The sequence below is a fragment of the Dryobates pubescens genome, chromosome 25 (assembly GCF_014839835.1).
Source record: "Dryobates pubescens isolate bDryPub1 chromosome 25, bDryPub1.pri, whole genome shotgun sequence".
In the NCBI taxonomy this organism is placed as follows: Eukaryota; Metazoa; Chordata; class Aves; order Piciformes; family Picidae; genus Dryobates; species Dryobates pubescens.
This window is the reverse complement of record NC_071636.1, coordinates 7634249-7660368: the sequence shown is the minus strand read 5'-3', so window position 1 is coordinate 7660368 and position 26120 is coordinate 7634249. Positions and strand designations below refer to the sequence as shown.

The 26120-nt window shown below is 43.0% G+C and overlaps 2 protein-coding genes across 6 annotated transcripts in view; one reads left to right on the top strand and one right to left on the bottom strand.

Moving 5' to 3' along the window:
• KDM2B (lysine demethylase 2B) overlaps positions 1-19927 on the bottom strand; it is a 115746-nt gene extending 95819 nt beyond the window's left edge. For 2 of the 5 annotated variants that reach the window (XM_054172958.1, XM_009909592.2), the window contains exons 1-4: positions 19769-19926; positions 18467-18611; positions 15079-15157; positions 8376-8422 (exon numbers count right to left, since the gene is read on the bottom strand). In XM_054172958.1, coding sequence (XP_054028933.1) covers positions 8376-8422; positions 15079-15157; positions 18467-18611; positions 19769-19819 — 322 coding nt within the window. In that variant the 5' untranslated portion in view covers positions 19820-19926. Of the gene's footprint in view, positions 1-8375; positions 8423-15078; positions 15158-18466; positions 18612-18804; positions 18935-19768 lie in introns of those variants that run through there. The other 3 variants (XM_054172957.1, XM_054172959.1, XM_054172960.1) reach the window with 3 other exon arrangements.
• P2RX4 (purinergic receptor P2X 4) overlaps positions 1-26120 on the top strand; it is a 271548-nt gene that overhangs the window by 159171 nt on the left and 86257 nt on the right. The window lies entirely within an intron of this gene.

Here is a 26120-nt window from a genome sequence, read left to right as displayed (position 1 = left end):
GCCTGAATCTCCCCACCTCCAGCTTCATTCCATTCCCCCTAGTCCTATCACTACCTGATATCCTGAGAAGTCGCTCCCCAGTCTTCTTGCAGGCCCCCTTCAGATACTGGAAGGACACCTGGAAGCTACCATTTGCAGTGGTGATATTTATTTGCTGATTTTAGCCGAGGTCTGACTTAGCAGAATTCCCTATTACAGAGAAGCTTCAGAGCAATGTTGGCAGTCCCAACAGCATAACTGTGAGGACATTTGGAAGTTAATTTTAAACACAAAGTGTGTTTTTTTTTAAATAGTGGGAGATTTTAAAACAAGTTTTGGCCACAGAACAATACAATGGAGAACTGTTTGGTTTTACAAAGACTGGATCTCAAACACATGTTGCTGTACTACTGCAAAATGCTTTGTAACATCCCAGACAAATCACTGGCCTTGACACACACTGCTTTCTGATTTTCCACTTTCCCCTTTGACAAAGTGTGTAGCCAGCTACATAACTCAGCTTCCTTAAACCACAGGGTTTGGGTTTGTATCCTCAGATCAATAGGAACAGCACTGGCATGCAATTATTTTACAGTCGCTCATGAGAAACATCCAAGCTCAGCCTCATCCTGCAAGGAGCCACCCTTATCTCCTGTCTCCAAAGTGCTCTTAGATCCCTCCCTGCTCCTCTCAGATATTGGAGAGATGTCTCTTGTGGATCTGAGTCTCTTAACGAATTTAAGGTGTGACTTGTAGGATCCAATGACTGAGGTACCCTCAACCTGAATCCTCACTGGCTGAAGAACATCTTCACAAGTTGTTTTTTATGAAACTACACAGTCATTTGCCTTCCAAACCACAAGAACAACAAGGATGCTTTCATTAACTCTGTTTTGATTTATACTCACTTATACAAAAGGAAAAAGCAAAACTCAGAGGGCAAGCCAGGCACAGATCACACCATGGGGCACAACTGCCTACATGAGCTACAAGAGGGGAAATCTTCTAATGAATGGCAGTAATTCATACAAGACCTCCCCTCCCCTGAGATCAGTGATGACTCCTCTCTCCTACAAGAGCCTAGTCCACTGTGTTTTTAAAGATGCATTATCTGGACACTAGGAACAGAGGAAAGATCTCACTGCTCCCTCCTTACCCCTCCATACAAGACTCCTGGAGGCAGAGCAGCTAATGACTCCTGACTCAGCTCTTCTGCTCTTCCAAATGTGGCACTGCCATTCACAAGATAAATCCCAGCACAGAGGGAGAACCATACATCTTAATCAAGAGTTGGATGAAAGTCGAGGGCAGACTTCTGCACTTCCTTTGAACAGCCTGTTTAATTTTGGGAAGCACTCCTCACAACAAAGTTTCCCTAATGAGCCTCCCTCCTAACTCCTCTAGGTCTCCAATTTCACAACTTCCTTGTAACAAACAGAGTGTTGCTCTATAGAAAAAGCAACAACCAGGTCCCTATTCAGCAGAAATGATGGAAAGGTTTCTGAACTGCAGTGTGTGGCTGCTTTGTCCATCTTTTGTATCTGCATGGCTCATTTTCTTTCACGGGATGGAGAACTGTACGTTGATTAAGACAAAACTTCCCCTACTGGCCTGCAGACCACACTATGAGCCTCTCGACTTGCTTTGTAGTTTGACGTGAATTCAACCATGATACAATTTTCAGAGCAGACCAGTTTGAGAGGGGGAACAAACAGTTACTCCAAGACAGCTACCTGGTTTGTTTTTTCAGTAGGTACTAACAAAAAGCTGAACATGTATGCCCAGCCAGCTCAGGAACCGTTGTGCTAACACACCAGAAGAGATGTATGATGATGTAAAATAAATGGTCTCTGTCCTTCCTCCTGCCTTTACCCACCTGACCTCCAGTCACCATCACCACCACAATTTTCCCTTCTGAAGAGACACCAATGATTGATTCAGTACTGAATAAAATTTATAGAGAGGTACAGGTATTCATCTACAAATGTGTGTACCATTGAAAATATACAGAAATCATACTTTATAACCCCCCAGTAATGATTACCTACATTTGGATCTCTTTCCATTCCCTTTTCATTATCACCTATTTCAGAAGTATGGATTAGGGGAGTTCTTGTCTTTCTGTGAAGTACCTGGCATATCTACTTTCATTTTAGCTAGAGATCCTGGGGACTACAGCAGGGTATGTGTTTAACAGCACAAAACTGGCTAGATGAACAATGCAGGGTCTCACGTAGCTAATGGCTGTTGTGTACGCTTGAGGGGCAGCAATCCTTTCTGTCCCAACTGAATTTAAATTATTTAGCTCTGTCTGCTTCCATTAATTAGCAAGGGACTTGTTCCACCCCACCACTATTTCCTACACAAAAGAGGCCACAGCTCTCCAAATTTAGCCCATCAGTTACAGGTAAACCAGACACCTTGACTCCCCAAATGCTGCTTCAAATACTGAAGTGAACAAGCACCTGAGCAGAAGGCCACACTCTGTACTGTATCCCATTACACTGTGGAATTGCAGCTTATCTTACAATGAGCAAAATGTTGCAATGCCAACTTCAGAAAGCTTGCTCAGGGCTTGCCCCTGTGAAAGAAAAAAACCAAAACACCTTAACAGCCAGGGAAATACTCCTCTTCAGATCTAATTTCTTCCAGTGCTGTTAAAAAAAGCTCAGCACGGTACAATGAAGTCCTTAACATATTACCCACTTAGTGAATAAACCATGAGCAGATGTACAACAGCACAGAGCATCTCCTCCAGAGCTGGTACTCATCAGCAGCACAAGGGAAGGCTGACCTGCACTTGCAGGGCCAACCCCCCCTATTTACAAGGCTTCTCCCTTGCAAACATCTGGGGTTTCCTGATGTAATTTATTCCATTATCTTGCTCCACTGACACCAGGATTATAAACTCATAGTTGAGGCAGAGACCTTCACACATATTTGTTTAAACACTCAATTTGCAAACTGATGTTTTTTTGGGGGGGTTGTGTGTTTTGTTTTTTTTCCTCCTGATCTTTTGGTTTTTCTAATGAGAAGACAAAACCCAGCAATAATCAGATATCTCTTCAGCTGCTCCCAGCAAAGAAAGCCACAGGATATGTAGAGCCTTGGCTTTCCTTTCACTCTTTGTCCTGGAGATCAAAGCCTGCCACCAGGTCTTTAAAGATTTGACAGAATCACAGAAATCAAATATTGAAATGATTTATTAGGTCCCATCTTGTGCATCATCTCCTTGGACCAGATGAAGACCGCTCTCTGCAGCAGTTTTGGGAGACTTGTCAGGTTTGCTTTTTACTGCCATACCTCAATGCACAAATCTTATCACAATTAAAAGCTGTGCTGCTTTCAACTTTACTTGGATTCTTTACACAAGACAAAAACTCCAAAGCCTTTCAAACACAGCAAGTAAATGGAGGGAACCAAACATTTTCTATGCATGGCCTAGTTCAGTCCACAGCACCAGATTTTAGTAGCAAACCCCATGTCTGAGGATACATTCCCCAGGGCTCCTACACTTTTGGTGTTTTTTTAAACTCCATAAATAAACGTTTAGTGAGTTAGTTAAATAAAATCAATCAGTGGGTTGATGACAGTTGTTAGACCACCCCATGAATAGTCTAAGTCCTGTACTTGCACTGTTCCCACTGATACAAAGCCTGGCTGGGCACGGTGAATTCCATCCAACAATGCTGCTGATCCTACAGAAGTTTCCGCTGTGGTCACAACTTTAACCTCTTCAGCCCAGGGATCACAATAACTGAAAGTCTCTTTTCTTCCTTACAATCCTCAGTGTGTTTTGAAATTGCCCCTTTTGCCACCAGCCAGGATTGCAAGCTTAGCTCTTAGGGTGCATAATGCCTATCCTGGCACACAAAGCTACACCAGCCTGTGATGAGAGACAGAGATGCACATGACAGACCCAGCAGCACTGCTTTGGTTTATTTAGTGGCTTATTTAGTTTGTGTAGACACAAGAGTAAAAGCTGCCAGCCTGCAGCACACAAACTGAAGAGAAGTCAGCTAAAATTAAGAAATCGAAGCAAATACATCCAGATTAGCCATCACTGCTTACATACAAACTCCCTGCTTCTGCAGGACTCCACACCTACCCAGGGAGCTCCTGGGCAGGCTGTGACAACCCAGAAGACAAAGGCAGTGCAGACATCAATTACAAGTCAAAGGGCAAGACACTGCAGATGCCACAGAAAAGCAGATACTCTTTTAAATTCAATCAGTGCTGCCCCAAACAACCTGCTTTCAAAACACCAAAGTAATCAAAGAAAGAGAAAGGAGCTCAGCCTGGTAGACTGATACACACATTCACGTATGTGCTCTCCTTTACAGGGTTCATAACTTCCCAAACTACTCATTGCTCCCTTCATCAGATGCCCATAAAGAGGAACATTAAGACGAAAGTCAAACTAATTAAAAAATTGAATTGCCTTGGCTTTCTGACATCAAAGACTAAAGCAAATGACTGCATTCAGTCCTAGAATTCAGGAGTAGCAAGGGCTAGAGATGGTCAACAGCAACCACAGAAGCCCTGGCTTTCAAACAGCTTGCTGAACAAGGCAAGTTACCTTTCTCCTTGCTCAGTCCTAGGTTAATCAGTCCTTGGCAAGAATATTTTCATGGGTTCTTTAGTGTAATCAGCATAAAGCTTTCACACAAGGATGGATGGATGGATATTCAAGTACACGCATCTGGGAACACACATTTGTTCTTTTCTGCCCATCTGGGATAGATTCTCTCATTGCTGTGTCCCTGAAGCACTGCTGGCAGAAGCAGCCAACACAAGAGCCCCGGAAAACAAATTCTGTAGGGCTGCTTCTGGGCATGAGCAATTACTCAGAGTCACACAGTCTTTAAAATAAAGCTACCTTATGAGAAGTGTTCCATCCACATATATTACACAGAGGTGCACATTCCTGCAACACTAAGGTATAAGTCATCAACAGCAGGTCACAAACAGGACCAAACAAATTACAGCTGGTACCTGCATTTTTTTAAATTACAAAAACCAAACAAAAAACCAACAGGCAAGACTGGCAGACTGAAAAAACACTAAATAAAACAGACATCTATGCCCAAGTAACCACAGTGTTCAAAAACCCAGCTTTTTTTTTGTCCTCATTTCCACAGACTGGAGTTTTCAAAGGGAGATTAAAAGAGCTAAGCTAAAAACTGTTATTGTCCTGTGACTTACAGGTACCGAAATGTGGAGAAGATACAGCAGCAGCGTTAGAAATAGCAAGTAAGATACCAGAATAATTTAAAACCAAAGGCTCAGTAACTTCCTATAGAATTTATGTGCTTGGGAAAAACCCAGCACCATCTCCAAAACGTTCTGTGACAGATGTGTTTCCCCTGATTCGAAGAAGGAAAGAGCACAAATGATGGGTTTAAATATCACCACCACACTACAAAGATGAGCACTTAAACAACAACCAGTTTACACAGACACAACATTTTTCGAGCTATAGTCTCTCTCCTCCCACGCACATTCAGATGCAGAGTTAAAGCCATTCCATTTCACGTTCACAAAACTTCATTCCCCTCCCAGGATCAGCAAGGCCTTGAGTCAGTTTTGAAAACGCTGTACTTCAGTAAGAGAGATACCTGGGAGGTTAAGGCAGGATCTGAGAAGTCTGCTAAAAAAACCGCAGGGACAACCATAGCATAATTTGAGTTGAAAGAGACCTTAAAGATCACCCAGTTCCAAACCCCCTGCCATGAGCAGGGACACCTCCTACTAGGCTGCACTGCTCCAGGCCCCATCCAGCATGGCTTTGCACACTTTGCAGAGTCAGAGTCTCCACAACTTCTCTTGGCCATGTGTTAAAACTTTTCGTTTGCTTTACTTGAACATTAAATTGTGAGTGTCACATATATTAACCTAAAACTAGAATCGTCAGCAATGATGTGAGAGGGGAAAATTGCTCACCAGTGTCTCCTGAAGCCATTAGTAGATAACTGAGAAATTTGGGATGGAGACAGGAATTGCCCCCATGTGCTCTCAGCATCAATATGGCTGTTACAGCACAATTCCCACAGCAACACAAATGATTTGCCTGAAGAACCATGACCTTTCAGGTATGACTTGCAGCCCATTTCCCAAATATGTTGGACCTTTTGAATCAAAGTTTCCACCTGTGATGCCAGAAGTCATCAACTGTAGAAGAAGGGGACCCAAAAAAAAGGGAAAGAAGGGGGGGGGGAAACACCAAGGAAAGAAAAAGAAGGGGGGGGGGGGGGGGGGGGGAAACACCAAGGAAAGAAAAAGGAGGGGGGGTGGGGGGGAAACACCAAGGAAAGAAAAAGAAGGGGGGGGGGGGAAACACCAAGGAAAGAAAAAGAAGGGGGGGGGGGAAACACCAAGGAAAGAAAAAGAAGGGGGGGGGGGGGGGGGGGGAACACCAAGGAAAGAAAAAGAAGGGGGGGGGGGGGGGGAACACCAAGGAAAGAAAAAGAAGGGGGGGGGGGGGGGGGAACACCAAGGAAAAAAAAAGAAGGGGGGGGGGCGGGGAAACACCAAGGAAAGAAAAAGTAGGGGGGGGGGGGGAACCAAGGAAAGAAAAAGGGGGGAGGGGGGGGAATAAAAGAAAAAGTAGGGGGAACAAAAAGGAAGAAGAAAGGCAAAAAAATCAGGTGCCAATGTTCTTGACCACACTAGAGACTCAATACAATGACTCCAAAGGGAGTTTGTCCAAACACAATAAAACCAGACCCAGGACGTGTGGTGTCTGGCCAAGAGCACACACCTGAATTGCTGAAGCAGCTGTGAGAAAGGGCACACTTCTAACATGAAAGTTAATTTCAAAGTTAATTAGGATTGTTATTTCTGCTCCATTGTTTTATAAATACCATTTTATTTATAAATATCCTCCTGTTTTGCTGGCCACGTACACAGGAATCTCCACCCCCTTAATACTTCAAGGGACATCAATCTTAAGGAAATGCAACTCCCACACTTTGACTGTTCCACAGGAAAAACAATGTTGTCATGCACCACAACGATGTTCCAAAACATTTCAGAGTCAGATCCTCAGCTTCAGCAGTTTGAGGCAGAAATGGCAGTTTATCAGCTACAGAATAAATCCACAGAAAATTGCTAACAGGGTCCAGATAATGACAGGATTTATGCACAAGGCTCCTCAGCAGCAAAGAGAGGTATTTATACCGCTGCACATGCAGGTATTTTAGAAACCCATAAAATTCAGGACTTCCAAATACCCTCAAAGTCGTTTCCTAATTTAACTGCAGATTGACCAACAGAAATGCTACCAAACAGCACTTCCACACCACTACCCTAGGATTTTCTGCCAAAGAGGCTTTTTTTCCTTCCCTGAACTCATAAAATGGTCATAAATTAAACCACATTGCCACGTTTTGTTTGTGAAGGAAGGTTATCGGCGATAACCCCTCTCTCACAGATAACCTCCAGAGAACAGAAATGAGGCACAAGCTCTTCCCTCTTTTGTTTTTCTTAACTACATCTTTTCCAGACTTGATATTCCTTTTGATTATTAAACTTAAGGGTAACGTTGAAAAATTTGTCTTTCAGAAGGCAGCAGCTGGGTTGCTTTCAGAACTTAACTCCTGTCACCACACAAGTCAATAAAACCAGTAAATCCTAACCAGCAAGAAGACAGTTAAAAATCGCCGTGAAGGACCGCAGCCAGCACATCCAAAGCTCAGGTAGCTCCACAGCGACAGCTTCACACAGTGCAGGATCACTTAAGTACAGTTTCAGATAAACACCAAAGAACACATCCCTCTTCAGTAAAAGCAGGTTTCAAAGGAGCACACAGTGTAATCTCCTACTCAAAATGTAGCTTAAGAGTTTAAAAAGTTCTTTTGCAAAAACTGCTACGAAACATTTGATGATTAGGGCCACCACTCCTCTGGTTTGTGTCTTATCAAAAGGACAGGCAGTTTGCAAAGCTTTGTGCTCAGTCTCTCTTAGCAACCTTTCCTCAAAGCACTGACCTGGCCTGACACTGATAAAAGACTGTGGGAGAGCACAGGCAAAAGGTGATCCGGCTCAAATCCTACCTTTAACAAACAGATGCTCTACAACAGATAACAAAAAATGGGAACTCAATCAATAGAGCTGCTGCTTTCCAGGATCACAAGAGTGTCTGTAGGACACCTGTTAAGAGCAAAAGCATTCACTCTGAATCCTTCAAACAGCCAATTATCCAGCATGAGATCAGAGGCTGGTCAGCACAACCACTAATTAGGGTTCTCCCAGCCTTTTTAATTTACAAATTGCTTCTCCATGCCTTCTTCCAGCTTCTGAGAGTTATCACAAATGTCTACAAACACAACTGGACAAGTATTTCAAAGCAATTCTGTTCTGTATAGAGTTAATCCAGTGCATTCAAAATAACTTACCCACTAATAGCTTCACGTCTCTGACGGTGAAATCCGGGTCAGGCATTCTATAATTAGCAAAGAAAGCAATGTTAAATACTGTCAAGATAAGTATGGGTAGGCTTTCGTTACCATAATAAAAGGGAAATAAATGTATAGTGCTCTTTGTCTCTAATGCAGTAGGTAGAATCAAGCAAGGCCTCTCTGAAGTGTAGACAGTGCAAGTTTTAATGACATGCAGAGCATCTTTGCATTGGCAAGTGTACAAAAGTTTCTCTATTGGTGATGAAAGAGGAGCAGAGGTGTCTTTTCAAGCACTCTCTAGCAGCACTGGAAAGGAGTGCAGTGGAAAGGAAGGGAAGGAGTTGGGAGTGATTTCAATAAAATCCTAAACCTTTATAGCTTGTTCCTGCTAAGCAACTTGCACTGGTTTGCAGGTGGTGGTGCCTCATGTGCATTTCCCAAGATGAGAGTATCCATCTTTGTATCCACCACGGGTACAAAGTGAAATTTAGAGCAGGAAATTGGTTCAAAGTCAGATCATGGTAGGTGGGATTCGCTGCTTGGAAAGAAGATGTAAAACGCAATGAATTAAAGCCCCTTGGTTTTAACGACTATTCCAAACCTCCTTGTCTGGCAGAAGACATCCTGGCTGTATGTGGTGGGTAGGGAAATTGCTGTTCAATTCAATTTGGGCTAATTCAGAGCTAAATTAAATGGTAGCATAATTGGTTCACCAATGTTGATGCATTTATACGATCACTGCTAAGAGATGCACTGGTTCAGGGTTTAATGAAATTAGACAAGGAGCCTGGTCCATCAAGCAAGTGAGCTTTGTGTGTGAGGTGGAGAGTAAAATCCTGCAACACAGACTGACTGGAAAAAGAAACCAAAACCAGTAGTAGAGTTTCAAAGCTCACTGACTTCACGGTAACAATGGTATTTCACACTTCACATGGCTCAAAAACTGGCTAAGGAATTGTAAGCAAAACTGGCCCTGTGGGACTTGCTAGCTAGGTGCTCTGTCCCTCTTGTAGTGCCCCGGGTTGAAGATCAACAACTTGCTTCTGGTTATAAAAGACTTTTGAAGTAGTTGAGTTAGAACTCAGAATGATCCAGCCTACAAGCAAACTTCTACAGCAATAAATGTTCCTATTAAGAAAACACTGAAAGGTAAAATTTAAAAATGCATTTGCTGTCATGCATTATCTGCCCAGTTCTGCCCTGTCCACTTTCTTTTACCCTTATCACCTTCCTCTGGTGGGATGCAGAGGCTGGACAGTATCTTTTGTTAGTTCTCTGTCAACCCTCACATCTTTACATTTAGCTGAGAGGGCCCCACAGCTTTGGAATTCACTCCCTTGCCAGAATGAGACAGCCTGAATCTACTGACCTTCAGGGCTCGTTCATAGCTCATCTTTTTTTTTTTCCTAAACACTAAAAGTCAGAAGTAGGGGCAGGAGGAACTATTTGTGGGTGACAAGAACATGTAAGGATTATCTCCCAGTGACACAGCCTGCCTGTATTTATGTCAGACACACAATTAGATGGGAAATATTTTACCTTTGTATAAATCAAAATAAAACCCAACAACCAAGACAGATAATGACCCAGACCCAGATGCACACAAGCAAATCCAGACTTTCTGCAGTTCCAGCTGCAGCCAACAATAAATATGACTCAGACTGGAAGACTACAATTCCTCCCCAACAGTAAAACTGTATTTTCAGCTCTTTGGATAGTACACCTGGCATATCCTTGGGTTTTCTTCTCTGTAATGTCAGAATGTAGGATACATCACAGAAAAAGTACACCAAGAGAAGAATTTTGAGCTGGAACACAGCAGGCTTCAAGTACAGGAGTCCATTTTGTATTTAGGCTGCCCTAGGAGGTCCAGCTTGAACTCAAACCCATTCTGCTGGCTGCTGAGACCATAAATGACTATTTCTTCTTCTCCAGTCCCACCCAACTTTAACTGCCACACTCACACAATGCTGGTTTGTTACAGCACTATGATAGCCAAAAGAAACACAATACCAAAACGTGACTGACTGCATTTGAGATTTTCAGGACTCTTATACACAAACCACATTGCCTTAAACAGAAAAGAAATGTAAACACTTCAGTGTGAGCTGCATGCAAACCTGCATTTTAGTGTTTGAAGATTTGCTTACACCAGTCTCCTGTTCCCATCCGATTCAAGTCCTGTGAGGAGCAGCTGAGGGAACTGGGGTTGTTCAACCTGGAGAAAAGGAGCCTGAGCAGGGACCTCATCACTGGCTACAACTCCCTGAAAGGAGGTTGTAGTGAGGTGGGGATCGGCTGCTTCTCACTATTAACAAGTGATAGGGTGAGAGGAAATGGCCTGAAGTTGCACCAGAGGAGGTTTAAGTTGAATATTAAAAGAAACTTCTTCACTGAAAGGATTCTCAAAGACTGGAACAGACTCCCCAGGTTGGCAGTGGAGTCACTACCCCTGGAAGTTTTTTAAAGACATTTGGAGGTGCTTAGAGGCATGGTCTAACTGTTGTGTATAAGGAGGTGTTAGGTTATGGTTGGGCTTGATCTTCAGGTCATTTCCAACCAGGCAATTCTGGCATTCTCATGAGGATGAACTCTGGCTAATGCACTCGATTAACCACCATCCAATGCAGGATGACCACTGCTCAGGTAAGAGACAACAGCTCTCCAAACAGCATTCTCTCTCCAAGTTACAATCCTGGAAAGAGTCAAACAATTCACCAAGAAAAGCATCTCCCCTTCTAAGAGATCACAGGTGGACTTCCCTGCTTCTAGCCACACAAATAACAGCTCACAATGGCCAGAAACACACAGAGAAACAACTTTTAGAGTTTAATTGTAATACTTTTTCCTCATTCTTCTCATTCCTTGCCATTTCAGAGTACCTTCAAGCACAGCAACCAAACTGTTCAGCTATGTTTTGTACATCTGCCAGGCAGGCAGGCTGACTGCCTAGCAGCAAGCAGAAGTGGAAGCACATATCACCAGTTATTCAAAATGTCTAAAAATCATCTCATATTATGCATATTATTGACCACTGTGTCTCTGATGTGGATGATCTAATCTACTGTATCATAACACACAGCCTCCTTTGGACAAGAGACAGTAGTGCTAGGAAAGCATCATTTTCTCCAGTGGAACGTAAAGTTCCCCAGATTCACCAGCAAATGATTCTGATGCAAAAGCAAACTGGCCAGTCTTGCTCTAGTGATGGAAGACAGCAGGCTGTGGTCCTCATCAACTCAAGAACTACATGTCAGGATGATAAGACTAAAGGTGCTCAAGGATTTGGATCTGTTAGGCAGGTGCCAACATTATGCTGATCATACTGCAATACAACACACACAGCATTTATGTATCTGGCATCCACAAACCTCACATAGTGCAGGCCAGCTGCTTCTGATAGCTGTACATACGAAGTGGAAATGTAAATAAAATTAAATCATGTTATCCTGCAGAGTGCCAAATAGGAAAGTTTGCTCATGCATTTCACTTCTGTCATTTAAAATACACATAAACCACATTTCCAGCCTTCTCTCTCCAGTGACATTTATGCCCAAGTGTGTACAATTCCCTTACAACATTGTTTCAAACTAGTAAGTCATGCTCATTTAAATTTAAAAAAAATAATAAATATTAGAATGTTGAATGTCCTAGAAGAGATTAATGATCTACAAACTCCAGTATTTTAATCCCCTGGAGCAGTCACTAATCACTGATTCAGCAGAGAATGGAAATATAAAAGTAATTCACCCAAGTAACTGTGAAATGGGGAATTCAGCTGATCCCATGCAGGAACCATCCAAAGCTCAAGCATCAGATCAAGTTTTCTCTTACTTTTGTCAGCATATTAATTCATGAAAAAAATATCCTTATAAGCAAATAAAAACACTTCTATATCATTACCCTCTTCTCTGACAGTGAATTCTAGTTAGAGCAAAGTTGCCCACCATGTGTGGATGGTGGGCAGAAAGGGAAACAGCCCTAGAAGTGAGGGAAAGATATCAGAATGGTATTAGAATGATACCAGCAGTCAGTAGGAAACTGAAAAGCTGGAGAAAAAAAAAAAGAATTAAAAAATCAGGAGCAATACAGAAGCTAACGATGATGTGCGAGACGAAATGACTGTTGGAATGGTGACATCGCCTCAGTACAGAATCCTGAATAATGAGCCAGCAAGAAGAAACACCTTGTGATTATGGACATCAAGAAACAAGGTATCTTCATGAAGGATCTTGAGCAACATCAGCAGCACATTGGGTAGTCCGAGCTCTGGAGGCACCACTACCTGGTACAGGCAGGCAAAGGAAATGCTGGTCCCAGGACTCAAAACCCATCGCTGATAATGCCCTGCCATTTGCAGCTGAGGACCTGAAGCCCTGTCTGTTGGTGTCTGCAGCGTGAGCTCTTGGTTCTGGGCTTCACTGACTGAGCACTAACTGAACAGGTAGCACTGGCACAGCAGGAGCTGAAACATCTCCCTGTTTTCCCTCTTGTGCTGTGGGGAACTTAAGAACTCCCTCATACACAGGAAGATCCAGCTGTTATGAAGTTGCAGTGGTATCTCTGGATGCTAAACACTACACAGTCTCACAGAGAGCTGATAGCTTCTTCCAGAAGGAATTCTTGAAGCTTTTACACTTGCTCTTTAGAAGCAGCAGTTTAAAACCAATTCAGAGAGAGAGAGAGCAGTTGTCTCATGATTTCCCACCATGTTCCACAAGAGATATGTTGTTCAGTTGACTCCTCCCAGAGAAGCAATTTTTAAGGAAATAAACTGAACGAAAAAGTAACAACACCCTCCAACAAAAAAAGTCTCCTTCCCAAGTTGAGTAGAGAAGCTAAATAGTCAGAAAAACAGGGGTTCTAAGGCAGCAGGAAAAATCATTCCAGGCGGATGAGAGGGAGCAAGGAACTGGGATGCCAAGTTGGATGAGCAGAGTAGAGAGCACAACCCTTGAGCTATCAGGGATTTCCTGTAAATAAAGTAGCTCCTGCTGAAGCAAAACTGATCCAGCTTCAGGTGATGGTTACATAGGCACATACAGTGTGCCTCTGTAGATCTCGACAGGCACTCAGTGGAAGTATCATTGGCTCTCCAGGAACTAGGCTGGCCAACATTGTCAGAAGCTAACATAGAATAAATGTTACTTTACATCAAGGAAACTCAGATGAGAAGATAAAGAAAAATTATTCACTGGGAATGATGACATTACAGTCCTGCAACATATAAATTAAGGTTAAGGAGGCAGGTGGGGCCATAATTAAGCTATGATCATGGAAGATTTTTCTCTGCTTCTCAGGCTTTCCTGTGAAGGTTACATGGAAGATGGTAAACTTCAAGAGTACCAAAACAGATGTTTTTGTGCCCCTTCTCCTGCACAAACATTAAGGATCAATGCTGTCCACCTGACCACACATTTTCTTAGATGACCTGGTTTTCTCTTGATGTATTATTTTTCTCTGTCAGCAAATAGGAGCCTGTTTAGAAAGTGTGAGTGATGTCCAGCCTTTCTTATCTAATCACAAGGATTTTCACCTATCTTCTAACCCATTACAGACTACCTGCATCTTTTCATCAGAAAACTAGGATACAACTCAGGAAAGGCTTTGCCCAAACAAAAAGCTGGTACCTTGATGTCTGCCTTTTTTTTTAAAACAAGAAACTAGACTTTGCATCTAGGACTAAGGAGAGAAACAGCTGGGCCTAATAACCAAAGAAAAAACCATCCCAGGCCAACATAATGACACAACAAACATTACTGTTAATTACTGCTGAGTACCTATTAAGTACTTCTTGTTCAGAGTTCAACACATAAAACTCTTTTACTACACAAGGAGAAGCATCACAGCAGATCCTGATTGCTCTTATGGTAAAAGGACACATGCTTGTCAAATGCTCCAAACATTATTTCTCCTTTCTCTTTTTATTTAGGGTGGGGCTTGGCTTGAGTCTTAATTTAATTATTGGGACTCCTCACTTGCCTAAACTTTGAGTTGTGTCAGTTGGAACTAAGCAATGGAATTATGCTGTCAGAAAACTAATTTTCTGTCTTTCAGATATAATCAGTTGCAGAGTCCTGATTTTCAAATGTACCAAGAATCATTTATCTAAGCTATGGATTCTGTGGCTGATACAGCACATTATTCAGTCTCTGTTAGACACTGTCACTTTTACAAAGAAACTTGCAGGATTCTCTTATTAAAATACCATATCCTTTATGAGTGGGTATTAATAAAATGCCACCTCAATAAGACTCTAATAATATCACATTTTAACTAGACATTAAATATTTACACAGCTATAACATTCTGAAGAGATACAACTAGAATGGAAAGCGACAGGCATCATTAGACATTCCACCTGTAATGAGGAAAACAACTGAGAAGTCAGAAATTGAAGGGAGGTTGCTCTGTCATTACAGCATAGATTGGATGCAAGAACCTTTGAATTTCATTCTTGACTTTCATCACTGACTTATTTTTGATTGTGTAGTACCATGCTGTATGCACTTAAGTTTTATAGACCTCATTATCTGCTTGTTTATAAGCAGAAAATAATCATCCTTCTCAAGGGTGCTGACAGTCTTACTAATTGCAGCACATTTTGAGATCATCAAAAGAAACAGCACATACAAGTGGAAAGCATAATGGTTATTTTATAAAAGCATTTATTAATCATCAAGATTTGGTTGTAACTTACTTAATTCCCAGTCCATCCTTATTTCTGAAGATAAGGGGAACTCTGAGAGCTTCTCTTTGCACATACTCAAAAGTAAAATCTGTTTGAATAATGAAGAGAAAAAAAAAATCCCAAATCAATTACAACAGCATTAGCACCTCACATTACCTTTTCTCACAACATTTCCCATTTCCCTTTTCTCACCAAAGAACTCCACTATCACTTAAAAAAAAAAAAAAGTAAAGAGAATGCATATTTTAGGTGCAAACCGGAAACCAAGTGACAGACAATGCTCGCCCAGCTGCTCTCTATTTTTCCTGTTCACTGATGCACAGAAAATAGAATCCAGTCCGAGTTTGTCAATTAAGGTCTGGGTTGAATCGCCCAGGTTGTAATGAAATACTAAATTAACAGTTAAAAAGATAATCCTAACTAAATTACTGCAATGCAGTCTAGTCCTTTGGGGACAAATGTGTAGTTTAAACTGTATGTTTCAGTTTGCATATTTTAAACTACATCTTTCTACTTACAATGAAAAAAAAAAAACCCAAACAACTTTCCTTGTATTATCTGGGTATAACAGCAAGCCCTGATTCTGTGAACACACTGTGATCTTTTTATGTGAGGGTTGCTACTACTTTCAGAGTAAGTGGGGTTTTCATTCATCAGAAATGTAACTGGAGGAGCTGATACCCAGAAATCTTATACAGCTCCTGGCAATGTGTCATGCAGTGAAAAAGGAATCGTTTTTGTGGAGGAGTCACAGTGTAACTCAAGCAAAATGAAAATTCAACCTAAGTTTGTTGTGTTAATATCAGTACCACCTTGATGCTTCACTCAGGATTAGAGAACCGGCCTCTCCCGGGAGAGGGATTTCTCTATGCACTGGTCAATACAATAGAAGTGATTTGGGATTAGGGAGGAAGTTACAAGGCAGCGATTTGGGTGAGCCCTGCCTTCAACACCCCCCACGCCATTTGGAGCCTTCTGCCAGAGAGAAGAGAAATTCCTTCATTGGCCATGCACTGTTTCTAGGGCTCTGCCATTCCCCCCTTCTTACAGACAAAAAAAAAAGAAAAAAGAAAGGAAAAGAAAATATCAACAACAAAAACTGTTCCATAGCATCCACTTGCTGCCTTAAACAGGAAAGCACTGCTTGGCTCTTGAACGCTACAAACTACACGTGATACATTTCATGTATTAAATTCAAGCACAAACAAGTAGTTTAACTTCAAGATTGAGCCAGCACTGTACATGCTCCCTGGAGGAGCAAGAGAACCTCATACTGGTGATGCTTTTCTGCTAAAAAAAGCCCAAAAAACAAAAAACAACAAACATGCTGAAAGAAACAGGGGAGACAGAAGCTCAGTTCCCACCCCTGCAGATGGATTTACAACGTTTTCCTAGCTGTATTCAGTCAGTAATTATGACAAGTAGGGACAAAATATTCCTACTTAGAGTTCCCAAATCAGAGCACTATAATTATCCATTTACAGAAACATTAAAATTACAGAAACTTTATTGCTACTAGTCTCAAAGTAAATGTAATGAATACTCCAGTTAACTGAGGTTATCAAAGAAATATTTCTGTGCTAGAGAAATCTTCATTCCTCTTAGGCCCTCCCATTAAGACTATTGGCTTTGGCTAAGCACATAAACAAACCACAGGAATTTTTTTAAGGACACTCATCCAAGGCAGAAAGTCAACAGACATCAAGAACAGTACCAATGGAAGAAGCACAGGCAGATATACAGCCTAGTAAGCTAGGGAACAAGTAATTAAGACAAATTGCATTCAATCCAAAAATCACACCACTGCCCTGCAGCACCTCCAGGGAAAACTCCAACCCACATTCCTAGGGAAAAAAAAACCCACACCATAAACAAAAAGAGACAGAAGAGTTATTAAAAACAAGGATATGAGACTAGAAAGAAATAAATATATCACTCAACCAAACCCATGTGTTTGCATAAACTGACTTTTTTACTCTTACTAACCACTCTCATTGTTTTGCCCAGATTCAATCCAGCTCTTGGATTTGCAGAAAATAATAAGCCAATAGTAAAAAGAAAGGCAGAACAAGTAGAAAGGCAGACCCTTTCTTCCTAATGCCCCAACAAAGCATTTAAATCCCTTACGGGGTAGAACAAAGCAGACACAGACCACAACAAAATAACAAAAGCCACTCATTTATTTTCAAGTTCCCTAGAAAGGAGAAAGCTACCCCAAGATTTCCGAGCTGCTGAGCCAGGGAAGCTGTGGATTGTGCTGTGGTTTGCATGTAGCAATGGCAACCACTGGAGCATTTGGAAGATGAGGGTAGGATGCAAGCATTTGCTGGAAAATTAATTAACGTTTTCCTGCTAAAAAATAGGTGTTGGTGTTTTGTCTGAAGGAAGAGGGGTCAGGGTTGCACTTATCTCCTAAACAAATACTTTCCTAAATAAGGTAGGTATTTAATTTCTTCACTACATTAACTTTTCTAAAAGGAGCTTAAAATGCTCAATACAAAACGAAGCCTAGGGGAGAAAAGGAAATTTCCTAAACTAGATTAAGGGCTCCACAGCTAGAGTCATTTCAGGAGGATTACAGCCTAAACCTCCTCTCTCCTGAGAAAGCTGGTCCTGCCAGGGAATTCTCACCAAGGCCGAAATTTGCTGACAACTATCTAGGACTCAGTACCCATTTCAACAATACAGGAATGAAAAAAGGTGACTTGCGAACCGGCCCGTTTGATTCCCGGGCCAACCTCTCCCGTTTTCCTTCCTGTCAGGCTGCAGAGCAGGGCTGTCTGGCTTTGCTTACTGCCCCAAATTTAAGTCACCTAAGCAAACCGAGCCACTTCGGGGAGCGGAGCGTTGTAATCTAATATATGACAGAAACACAAAGAACTTATTGACTTCAAAGTCTCTGAGCCTGGCGAACAGGCTCATCAATTGCATCCTTTTGCAGAAAGGGTCCTGGATTCAATCGGGAGCGGAGGTGGAGGGGCAGGAATCACCTCCGGCTAAGTGGGGGCTGGGGTTTCTGCCCCTCCTTGGCCAGGACCTAATTCCTGAGCATCTTAGGGTCACGGCAGGGAGCACGCTGGAGGTGGGGGGGAGCGTAAGGCACTGCTGTTTATCTCCAGCCGTCTCCCCAGCACCGTATCGGGGCAGCAGCCGCTCTCCGGGAGCTGGGGGGGGGGGGACGACATGGAGGCGGTGGGGGCTGCAGGGCCCTGGTGCTGCCTCCACACACCCTCCCCCCTCTCCGCTGCTCGGCCCCGGCGTCGTCACCGGATCCCCGGGCAGGGGGAGCGGGCGCGAAATACGAACCGAGGCGCGGAGCTACACGTGGAGGCTGCGGGAGCGGAGCGAGCCCAGGCTGTGCAGCCGGTGTTCCACTCACCCCACCCCGGGCAGTTACCTTTTCCGTCCATAGCATGGACGAAATCCCCGTGGTACGTTTTACTCTTTAATTTCTCTTCCAAATTGAAACTCCTGATGCTGACAATTTCCTCCACATCCGAGAGGTCCTCGCTCTCCGCGTACCGCCTTCTGCCGATGGACCGCTGGAAAATCAAACAAAACAAACCCACGTTGGACAAAATTTTGGGGGAGGAGGGAGAAAAAGAAGGAGGAAAGAGCCTGTATTGTGCAGGACGGTTTGATAAAATGGGTTCTGGGGGGAATCATTAAAATAGCAAGACACAAAGTGAACAAACCCTGCACCCAAACAAGCTACAAGACAGCTGCAGGCACAACCTTTTCCATCCCGTAGCACGGAAGCAGAGAGGAATAAGAGAGGAATAACAGGTGTCTGGCTACAGCAACACCAAAACTTGGGCTGCTCTGCAGAACCCGGCGATGAACGGCGGGCAGGAGCAGGGCGGAACTCGCCCCAAAATCAACAGCTACTGCACCGCTGAGCTTCGCCACCCGGTGAGAAGCCGTGAGTAGCGGCCAGGGCTCGTTAGCAACCGGCTCGGTTTGATTATTGTTATTTCTGCACGTGAAAACAACATAATTGCCCGGGGAAGGGAGGAGGGTGTGGGAGTGTGAATCATTTAACCTGGTGCACTGCATCCAGGTCTCAGTATTTACATAATCCCAGTGTTTCCATAGTCACACCGGAAGCCTGCGATTTAAAAACAGCTCGCTTTATGTAACGCCGCGATGGATGCGCAGCTTTCCCCCTCCAGCCCCCTACTCCCCCCCCCAAACCCTGGGCTTCGGGGGAGAGGGGGGCAGAAGCGAGTTAAATGTAACGGGGGGGGGGGGGGGGGGTAGGCCCGCGGAGGTCGGTGCCGCTGCCCCGGCGAAGTTGCAGCGGAGCCGGCGGTGGGGGACAAGCGGCCACGCACAAAGGTACGCTCCCCACGGTGGAGGGAACGGGAGCGGGGAGAGGGGGACACCCCAACGCACCGGCTGCCTCCGCCGCCTCTGCCCCTCTCCCGGCAGATCTCGCCCTGCAAATCCGCCCAACACACACACGCGGTGGATCAGCACAAACCCGTAACGCAGGAAGAAAAAAATAATATCTGTTATCGTCCCACCCTCTCCTTCCCCTCGGCTCAATTCCACCCCTTTCCCCGCTGTCTAAGCTGCTTCTCCTACAAACTCAGCCGCTCTGCTGCCTGCGTTTCACATGCATTTCTCCCCTGGCAAACAATTAAGCAAAATCAATTAAAAGGCACAAATAGGAAATCGGCAGAAGCCAGCTACACACCAATCTTCTTCCAGAGTCTTTCTCTGCCTCCATTTTTTGGGGGAGTTTCATCACTTAATTGTCAACAGTTCCTGTCCTGCATTTTTGACCCACAGGGGGAAGACGAAAAACAAAACCAGCCAGATCTCGCTAAAGTTTTGCAATTTTGCACCAGCACTTTTTTTCTGGGGGGGAGGAAGGGGAGGGAAAGGGAGGGGGGCGGCGGCGGCGATGCGCTTTGCAAAGTCCTAAGGCACCATTTTCAGGCTCTGCGGGTGGAGCGGGGGCGCAAGCGTCGCCGGGCCCAGAGCGTAAACAGCAACTGGGGAGGACCGGAGGTGGGAAGGGGGGTGTCCGGGGAGAAAGGGTGGCGGCGAAGCGGCACCGGTGGTACGCTGGCCGCCGGCCCCGCCGTGTGCCGGTGCTGGGTCACGAGTGCGCGGTACGCAGGCGCGGGGCAGCGCGGAGCCCCCCGGGGTAGGGAGGGGGAAGCAAAGAGGCGTGGGGGGAAACCCTGTTGGGTGGGGATTCCCTGCGTGGATACCAGCCGGGATCCACTGTGCCATGTCCGAAAAGTTGAATGGGTCTGCTTACACCAAGCTGGGGGGGCAAGGGGGGGGCCCGGGTTCAGCACCAGTCGCATGGTGGACTCCGGGCGGAGTTTTGGAAGAGTCCTGTAACAAGGGGGAAATTCACATTGCAGACACCGGGCAATAATCTAACAACACCGTTAATTCCCGTGTTAAACGTGGTGGTTTACATGCACTTTGTTCCGTGCTTCTAAGAGCACCCGTGAGGCAAACGCAGCCCCACCGACGGCAAACACCGGCCGGTGCGCAACGTGCTCCAAGATCTGCAGCTCTGCTTTATGAGCACAGGTTCCAATCGCTGTCGTGCGTTACTCAGTGTTGGACAAAGAAAAATCGCCTTTGTGATATGCACGTGAAACAGGTAGTGAGAAGTTGCATTAAAAAAAAAAAAAAAAGGCAAAAATCACATAAAACAGGCAAAAATCTTAAGAGTGATACTGTGGGTTTCTGAGATGATCACCAGTGGATTTAATTTCTTGCACACAAATCCGCATCTCCTCTACAGAGATGCTGAGCAACCACCAGGACCATCTGATTGCAATAGCAGGGTCAGAGTGCAGGGTTTAAACAGCCTCCAGGTCCAAAGTGTGGCTCCTCTCTGAAGTGACATCCTTTACTCCCCCACACACTCTATGAAAGAAAGGAACATCAAAGCACAACTAAACCCAAGGCCTGGGCTGATGGCTCTGCCTGTTCCTCCGATTTGCTTTATGCAACTTTTGAGATGGACGTTGAGAATAACATGTTTCTGCTCTCAGTCCTCATTCTCTCTAGTCTCTCTGGGCCAGCAGAATTGGGAATGCACTGATCTAACCAGTACAAGTCTCAGAAGTAAACTTCAAACTGTCTTTCTCTGGCCTTAATTCTGAGTTAAAGGCAGACTGAAACTGTTCTTAAAATACAGTGTTCCTATCCACTTCTACTAGCAGAAACATCCGTACAACATCCAGTTGCCCTTTGCATACCTAACCAGTTGCATTCTAGGTACTACATCAAACACCTTAAGCATTATACAAAAGCTAAAACATTAACATTTAACTTTGCTGACCTTGCTGGTCATCTTTTTTGAAAGATCCATACTTTAATCAACCATGACAATAGATAAAGGCAGGAAAGGATAAAGTTCGAATTTAGGATTTGAGGCATTGAGCTACTCCTCCTGCATTTGCCACTAACTGTTTGCAGAAACTTGAAAACTCTTGTAATCTTTCTTTATAATCTTTTTATAAAACTCTTATAATCTTTCTTTTTAATCTCCCTGTTTGCAGATGATTTAACTTTTATCATCATCTAGAAGTGTTCTACAGGCTATATATTGACGTGTGGATTCCAGATGTCTGCTACAGCAAGTGCATTATTAATCCATAATCCTGAAGAGATGTATGGCTACATTGACCTTTCATCCAAGATGACTCCATCTTCAAATTAAACACATGTGTACATCTGTAGGACTAAGGGCAAAGTACTGGTACAAGATAAATGGATGTTACCAGAGAATCATCAGACAAAATACACATCATCCATCCATTCTACAGAAGTTCACCAAAACAGACAGAACAGAGACATAAAAGAAAATCAGCTAATTTTCTACCTTCTTTTTTGGGGGGTGAGGAGGGGGGAGGGAATATGACTTAGTGTATCAAGCAAACCCACCAAAGACTGTACTAGTCACTTACAGCTAGAAACACCACAGCACATTATTGAAGGATGAGTATGAAAGAAATCTGCTTCAGGAAAAAACACAATTACCATCTATAGATCTGCAAAAATAGAAACCATGTTTTTACTCTTGTTTTCATATAGAAATGATTCCTATTAAACTGCAATTCATTGTAATACTGTCATCGGTGTGTTTATAACAACAAAACTGTCTCCAGCTACAAAGGAGTGAAAAAGGGGCCAGTAGCATGTGGATGATGACAATATCCACAGCTGCATCAGGATAAAAAGCATTTAGAAACAATATTAAGCCTGTGTGCTTCAGCACAGCAGTGAAGAGCTGTCAGATGAGAATTAGGGTGAGCAGGGTTCCAGCAGTGCCTAGAACTGGGCCCTGTTAGGAACAGCCCACAGCTGCCCAAACCTGGTGTTCTTCACAGTCAAAAATAGAAGAAAAAACACTTCAAGTATCAGTCCTGCAAAAAGAGAGATGGTTACTGAGAAGGGGGCTACTCTGAGCTGGTAGCTAAAAAAAAACAACAACTACTTTTTTGCTGGATAATAATGTAACTAAAATTACTGAAGACCTAATCAGGACAATGTGCTGGATCTTGCTCTTGTGAGCTTGAAACTAGGAGCTGTCATTTAATTAAACTTGTAGTACAGGGCATAGCCTGAAACTGCCACAATGGCTCACACTAAAATTAGCATTACAGTGCTGTGCTGGGGAAGGCTCCAGGAAGAAATGGGTTAATTTGACCCCTACTGAGCTTTTATAGTTATTTCCCCTTGGAAAGAATACACTGAAATATCAATCTTAAAATATCTGTAACGGATATTTTATCTTGTAAGACCTATCATTCCATACATTGCCTTGGATTAAGATGGAAGACTAGATATCATAGAATCATGGAATTGTTTAGGTTGGAAAAGACCTCCAAGATCATCAGGTTCAACTGTTAGCTCAACATCACCCTGCTCACTAATTAAACTGTTTGTTTCATAAGTTAAAGCTTACACAAATTTTCTGGTCACGACAGATCAAAATTTTTCCTCTGCAGAATTTTCAACTAAACTAAAGAGTTGCAGAGATACTTGCCTTAGCCTCCTTGTTGTCTGGGATTGCTGGCAAACCTTTATTTCCCTTTTGCAATTTCTAATGTGATTGGTTTTGATGCAGATCTATCATAATTTCCATTTTGTGGTAACCCGATTTGGGTTTGGTACAATAACAGGAACAAAAGGAAGGGAGGATTTGCATGTGAAGCTGGAAATCTGGTTTAGAAAAGCTGCTCTGCAGAGAGTAGCACCTTTGCAGGCTCAGTACTTATCACACTAATCATATAGTACTTGGTGAGCCCATAGTTCTTGTTCAGGTCTCCAATGGAAAATACAACAGTACATTTTTAGCAGGGAAAAAAAACCAAAACCCAAACACCCTATGAGTACCCTTCTGACAGTGTACAGATTTCTCAGGGTTTTCTGGAAAGAAACTTGGACTTCTGCCACCTGCTCCGATTGTCTTCATGCATAAATGATCCAGAGAATAGGTTGACATTGCCTCTAATTAGGGGTAATAACAGCCTGCTGCTGAACAAGCCTGTTCCCTTTCTCCTGCCTGTATATCTCTCATTTCTCTTGCATTAGGTCTGGTGTTTCTGCAGCCATGGAAGTCAGTTCAAAGATCTGATCCAGCAGAAAACTCATTCATTAAGATTCAAAACAATTTTTTTTTTTTTGCATTAGGTCAATTCAGTGAAGCTCTGTAGGCATTTGATGGGTGTAATCCACAGGATGGAGAGGAGAGGGGTGTGAGGTGAAGGAAGAATGCAGGACTACACCCTTTTGGTGGCCTTCTGCAATTGCACTGATCAGAAGTAACATCAAACCACAGCTTTGAACTCCATCATGATTTCAGAACTCCCTGAAGCATTTCTAAGAGTTAATTAAGCTTGACTGACTCTTTTTGTTTCAGCTAACTCTACTGTGGCAGTATAGAGGTGTGTAATCATGAGTAATTAGAACTGGAAATAAAAGAACTCATCCTGTTTAGTTTGTACCTCAGAATGCAGCTGTAAAATGGAACAGAAAGAGGAAAGGATCCTCAGAAGAAATCTTGGTCCTTAATTTGTGTTTTCCTATTTAAGAAATAGATTTTTCTATTTCTGATGGGACAGCAAATAATGCTAATTTTAGAGCTACAATGCTGGGGAGCTTGAAAGCTTAAAATTGCACAGGTTTGGTTTGGAAAAGTGCATGGAATGAGATTTCTTTACTGATTCAGTAGGTCCTTTTCTGTACTGTTTCCTTGAATGAAATATGGACTCCGCAGTACATCAGTGTGGAATATTGTTCTGTCTTTCAAAACCTTTCCCAATGAACAGTGATGGTCAGAAGAACAAGGAAACAATGAGCTCAAAGAGTCTATTTTAATGGTACTCTTTAGAAAGACACTCAGATAGCTCAACAAAAAAAGACACCTGTAAGAGATATCTATCTAATTTTAGGGAACAGATCAAGACCTGTGTAATATTTATGCAGCAGTACTCACCCATGATTTTACATTTCAACCCTAATTTTATGCAGAAATGAGAAGAAATACTCAGCAATCCCTCTTGGTTATGTACATAAATATTTTTCACATCTTACAAGCAGCAATGCAAAATATTTTTGAATGTATGACTCCAAAGAAGCTGAATGACTTAAATGTTTCCTTGACATGTAGAGGAAATGTTAAGTTGCTGTGTTTTGAAGGTTATTATAATGTGGTAATGAAATCACAATATGGTTGTTACTCATTGTTCTGCAATGTGGTGCTCAGTCTTAGCCTAAGGCATCAGTGGGAGAGACAAAAAAAATTTGACTGTGGTGATGAGGCCTTCTGCAACGTTGAGAAATTAAATCAGACTGAAAAAAGAGTAAGATTTTATAATGCCGACTTCTGCTGGACTTTCACTCAGATGGATCCTACACAGTAGTACTGTCACCCGTAGAAGGTGACAAACACTGGAGCAATTCATACAACTAGGCTTTTGTGGAAAGACTAAGTCAAACTCATTCTTCTAAAGAGGAGTTTTAGATAAAAATCTAACCAAAAGTTGTTTACAACAAGAAGAGGGCTCGTTTATTTCCTAAGAAGGGAATGAGATCAAATCTACAGTAGTTTCAGGGAACAACTCTAAAGACTTCAAGTTGTTAAGATTGTTTTTCTTAGATGCTTCAACTACATCTTTTGAAAAAGAATGTCATGGAAATGACAGATTGTCAGCACCTTTGCTGTGCACGAGAAAATGAATGGCCTTGCGAGTCAGAGAAAGGTTTCGAGAAAAGAACAAAGTAAAAATGTTAAAAGGACACACACCCCTATTTTTCCTACATGCAAATAAGGTGCAAATTTTCAACACAAAAGAAAATCAGCAATGCTTTCTTTCTCATGGCACTGACATTGCAGTGGTTCAGTGACCAGCCACATGCCTGTAAGTAACAAAAGTATCCTTGTCCAGTATTATTTCTGTCGTTAAAACTAGTAATTTTTTTTCTTACTAGAAATCGATAGCAACAGGTTTGTTTTATACATGTCCCTTAATTCTCCTGGCCCTCGAACCTGATGTGGCACAAGCCCTGTATTAAATCTCACCTTTTCAGAAATCATCTTCGTAACTTTGTCCTGTACTTGCTATGGAATTCTGCTCTGTGCCTCAATTTTCCTTCTGTAAAACAGGGGGGGAAAAAACCAGTTTAAAGGGGTTGCATGAGTGTAGTAATAAAAGTATCTTTCAACACTGGCATACGTATCTGTTGAAATGTTCTGCTTAATCCATTCCCTGCTTAGAAGACAGTTTATCAGGAGCGCTGGGCACACAAAACGGTTATGAAAATCTTAACTATGCGACAAATGGTGTAAGTGAAGCGATTTTAACTGGAAGCGAGCATGGATGCTCAGGCCAGTTTAGAGGCAAAAGACCTATGTAGGCTAAAACATTTAAGCTTTTTAGGAGGAGCGGCTAAAGAAGCAGCTGAGGATTGGCTTTAGGGTTGTTTTGAGGGGAGGCAACGAGTGGGGATGGACCAGGGGGACACCCATCCCCTTCTGCCCCGAGTGGAAGGTAGGGAGGTGGCAAATC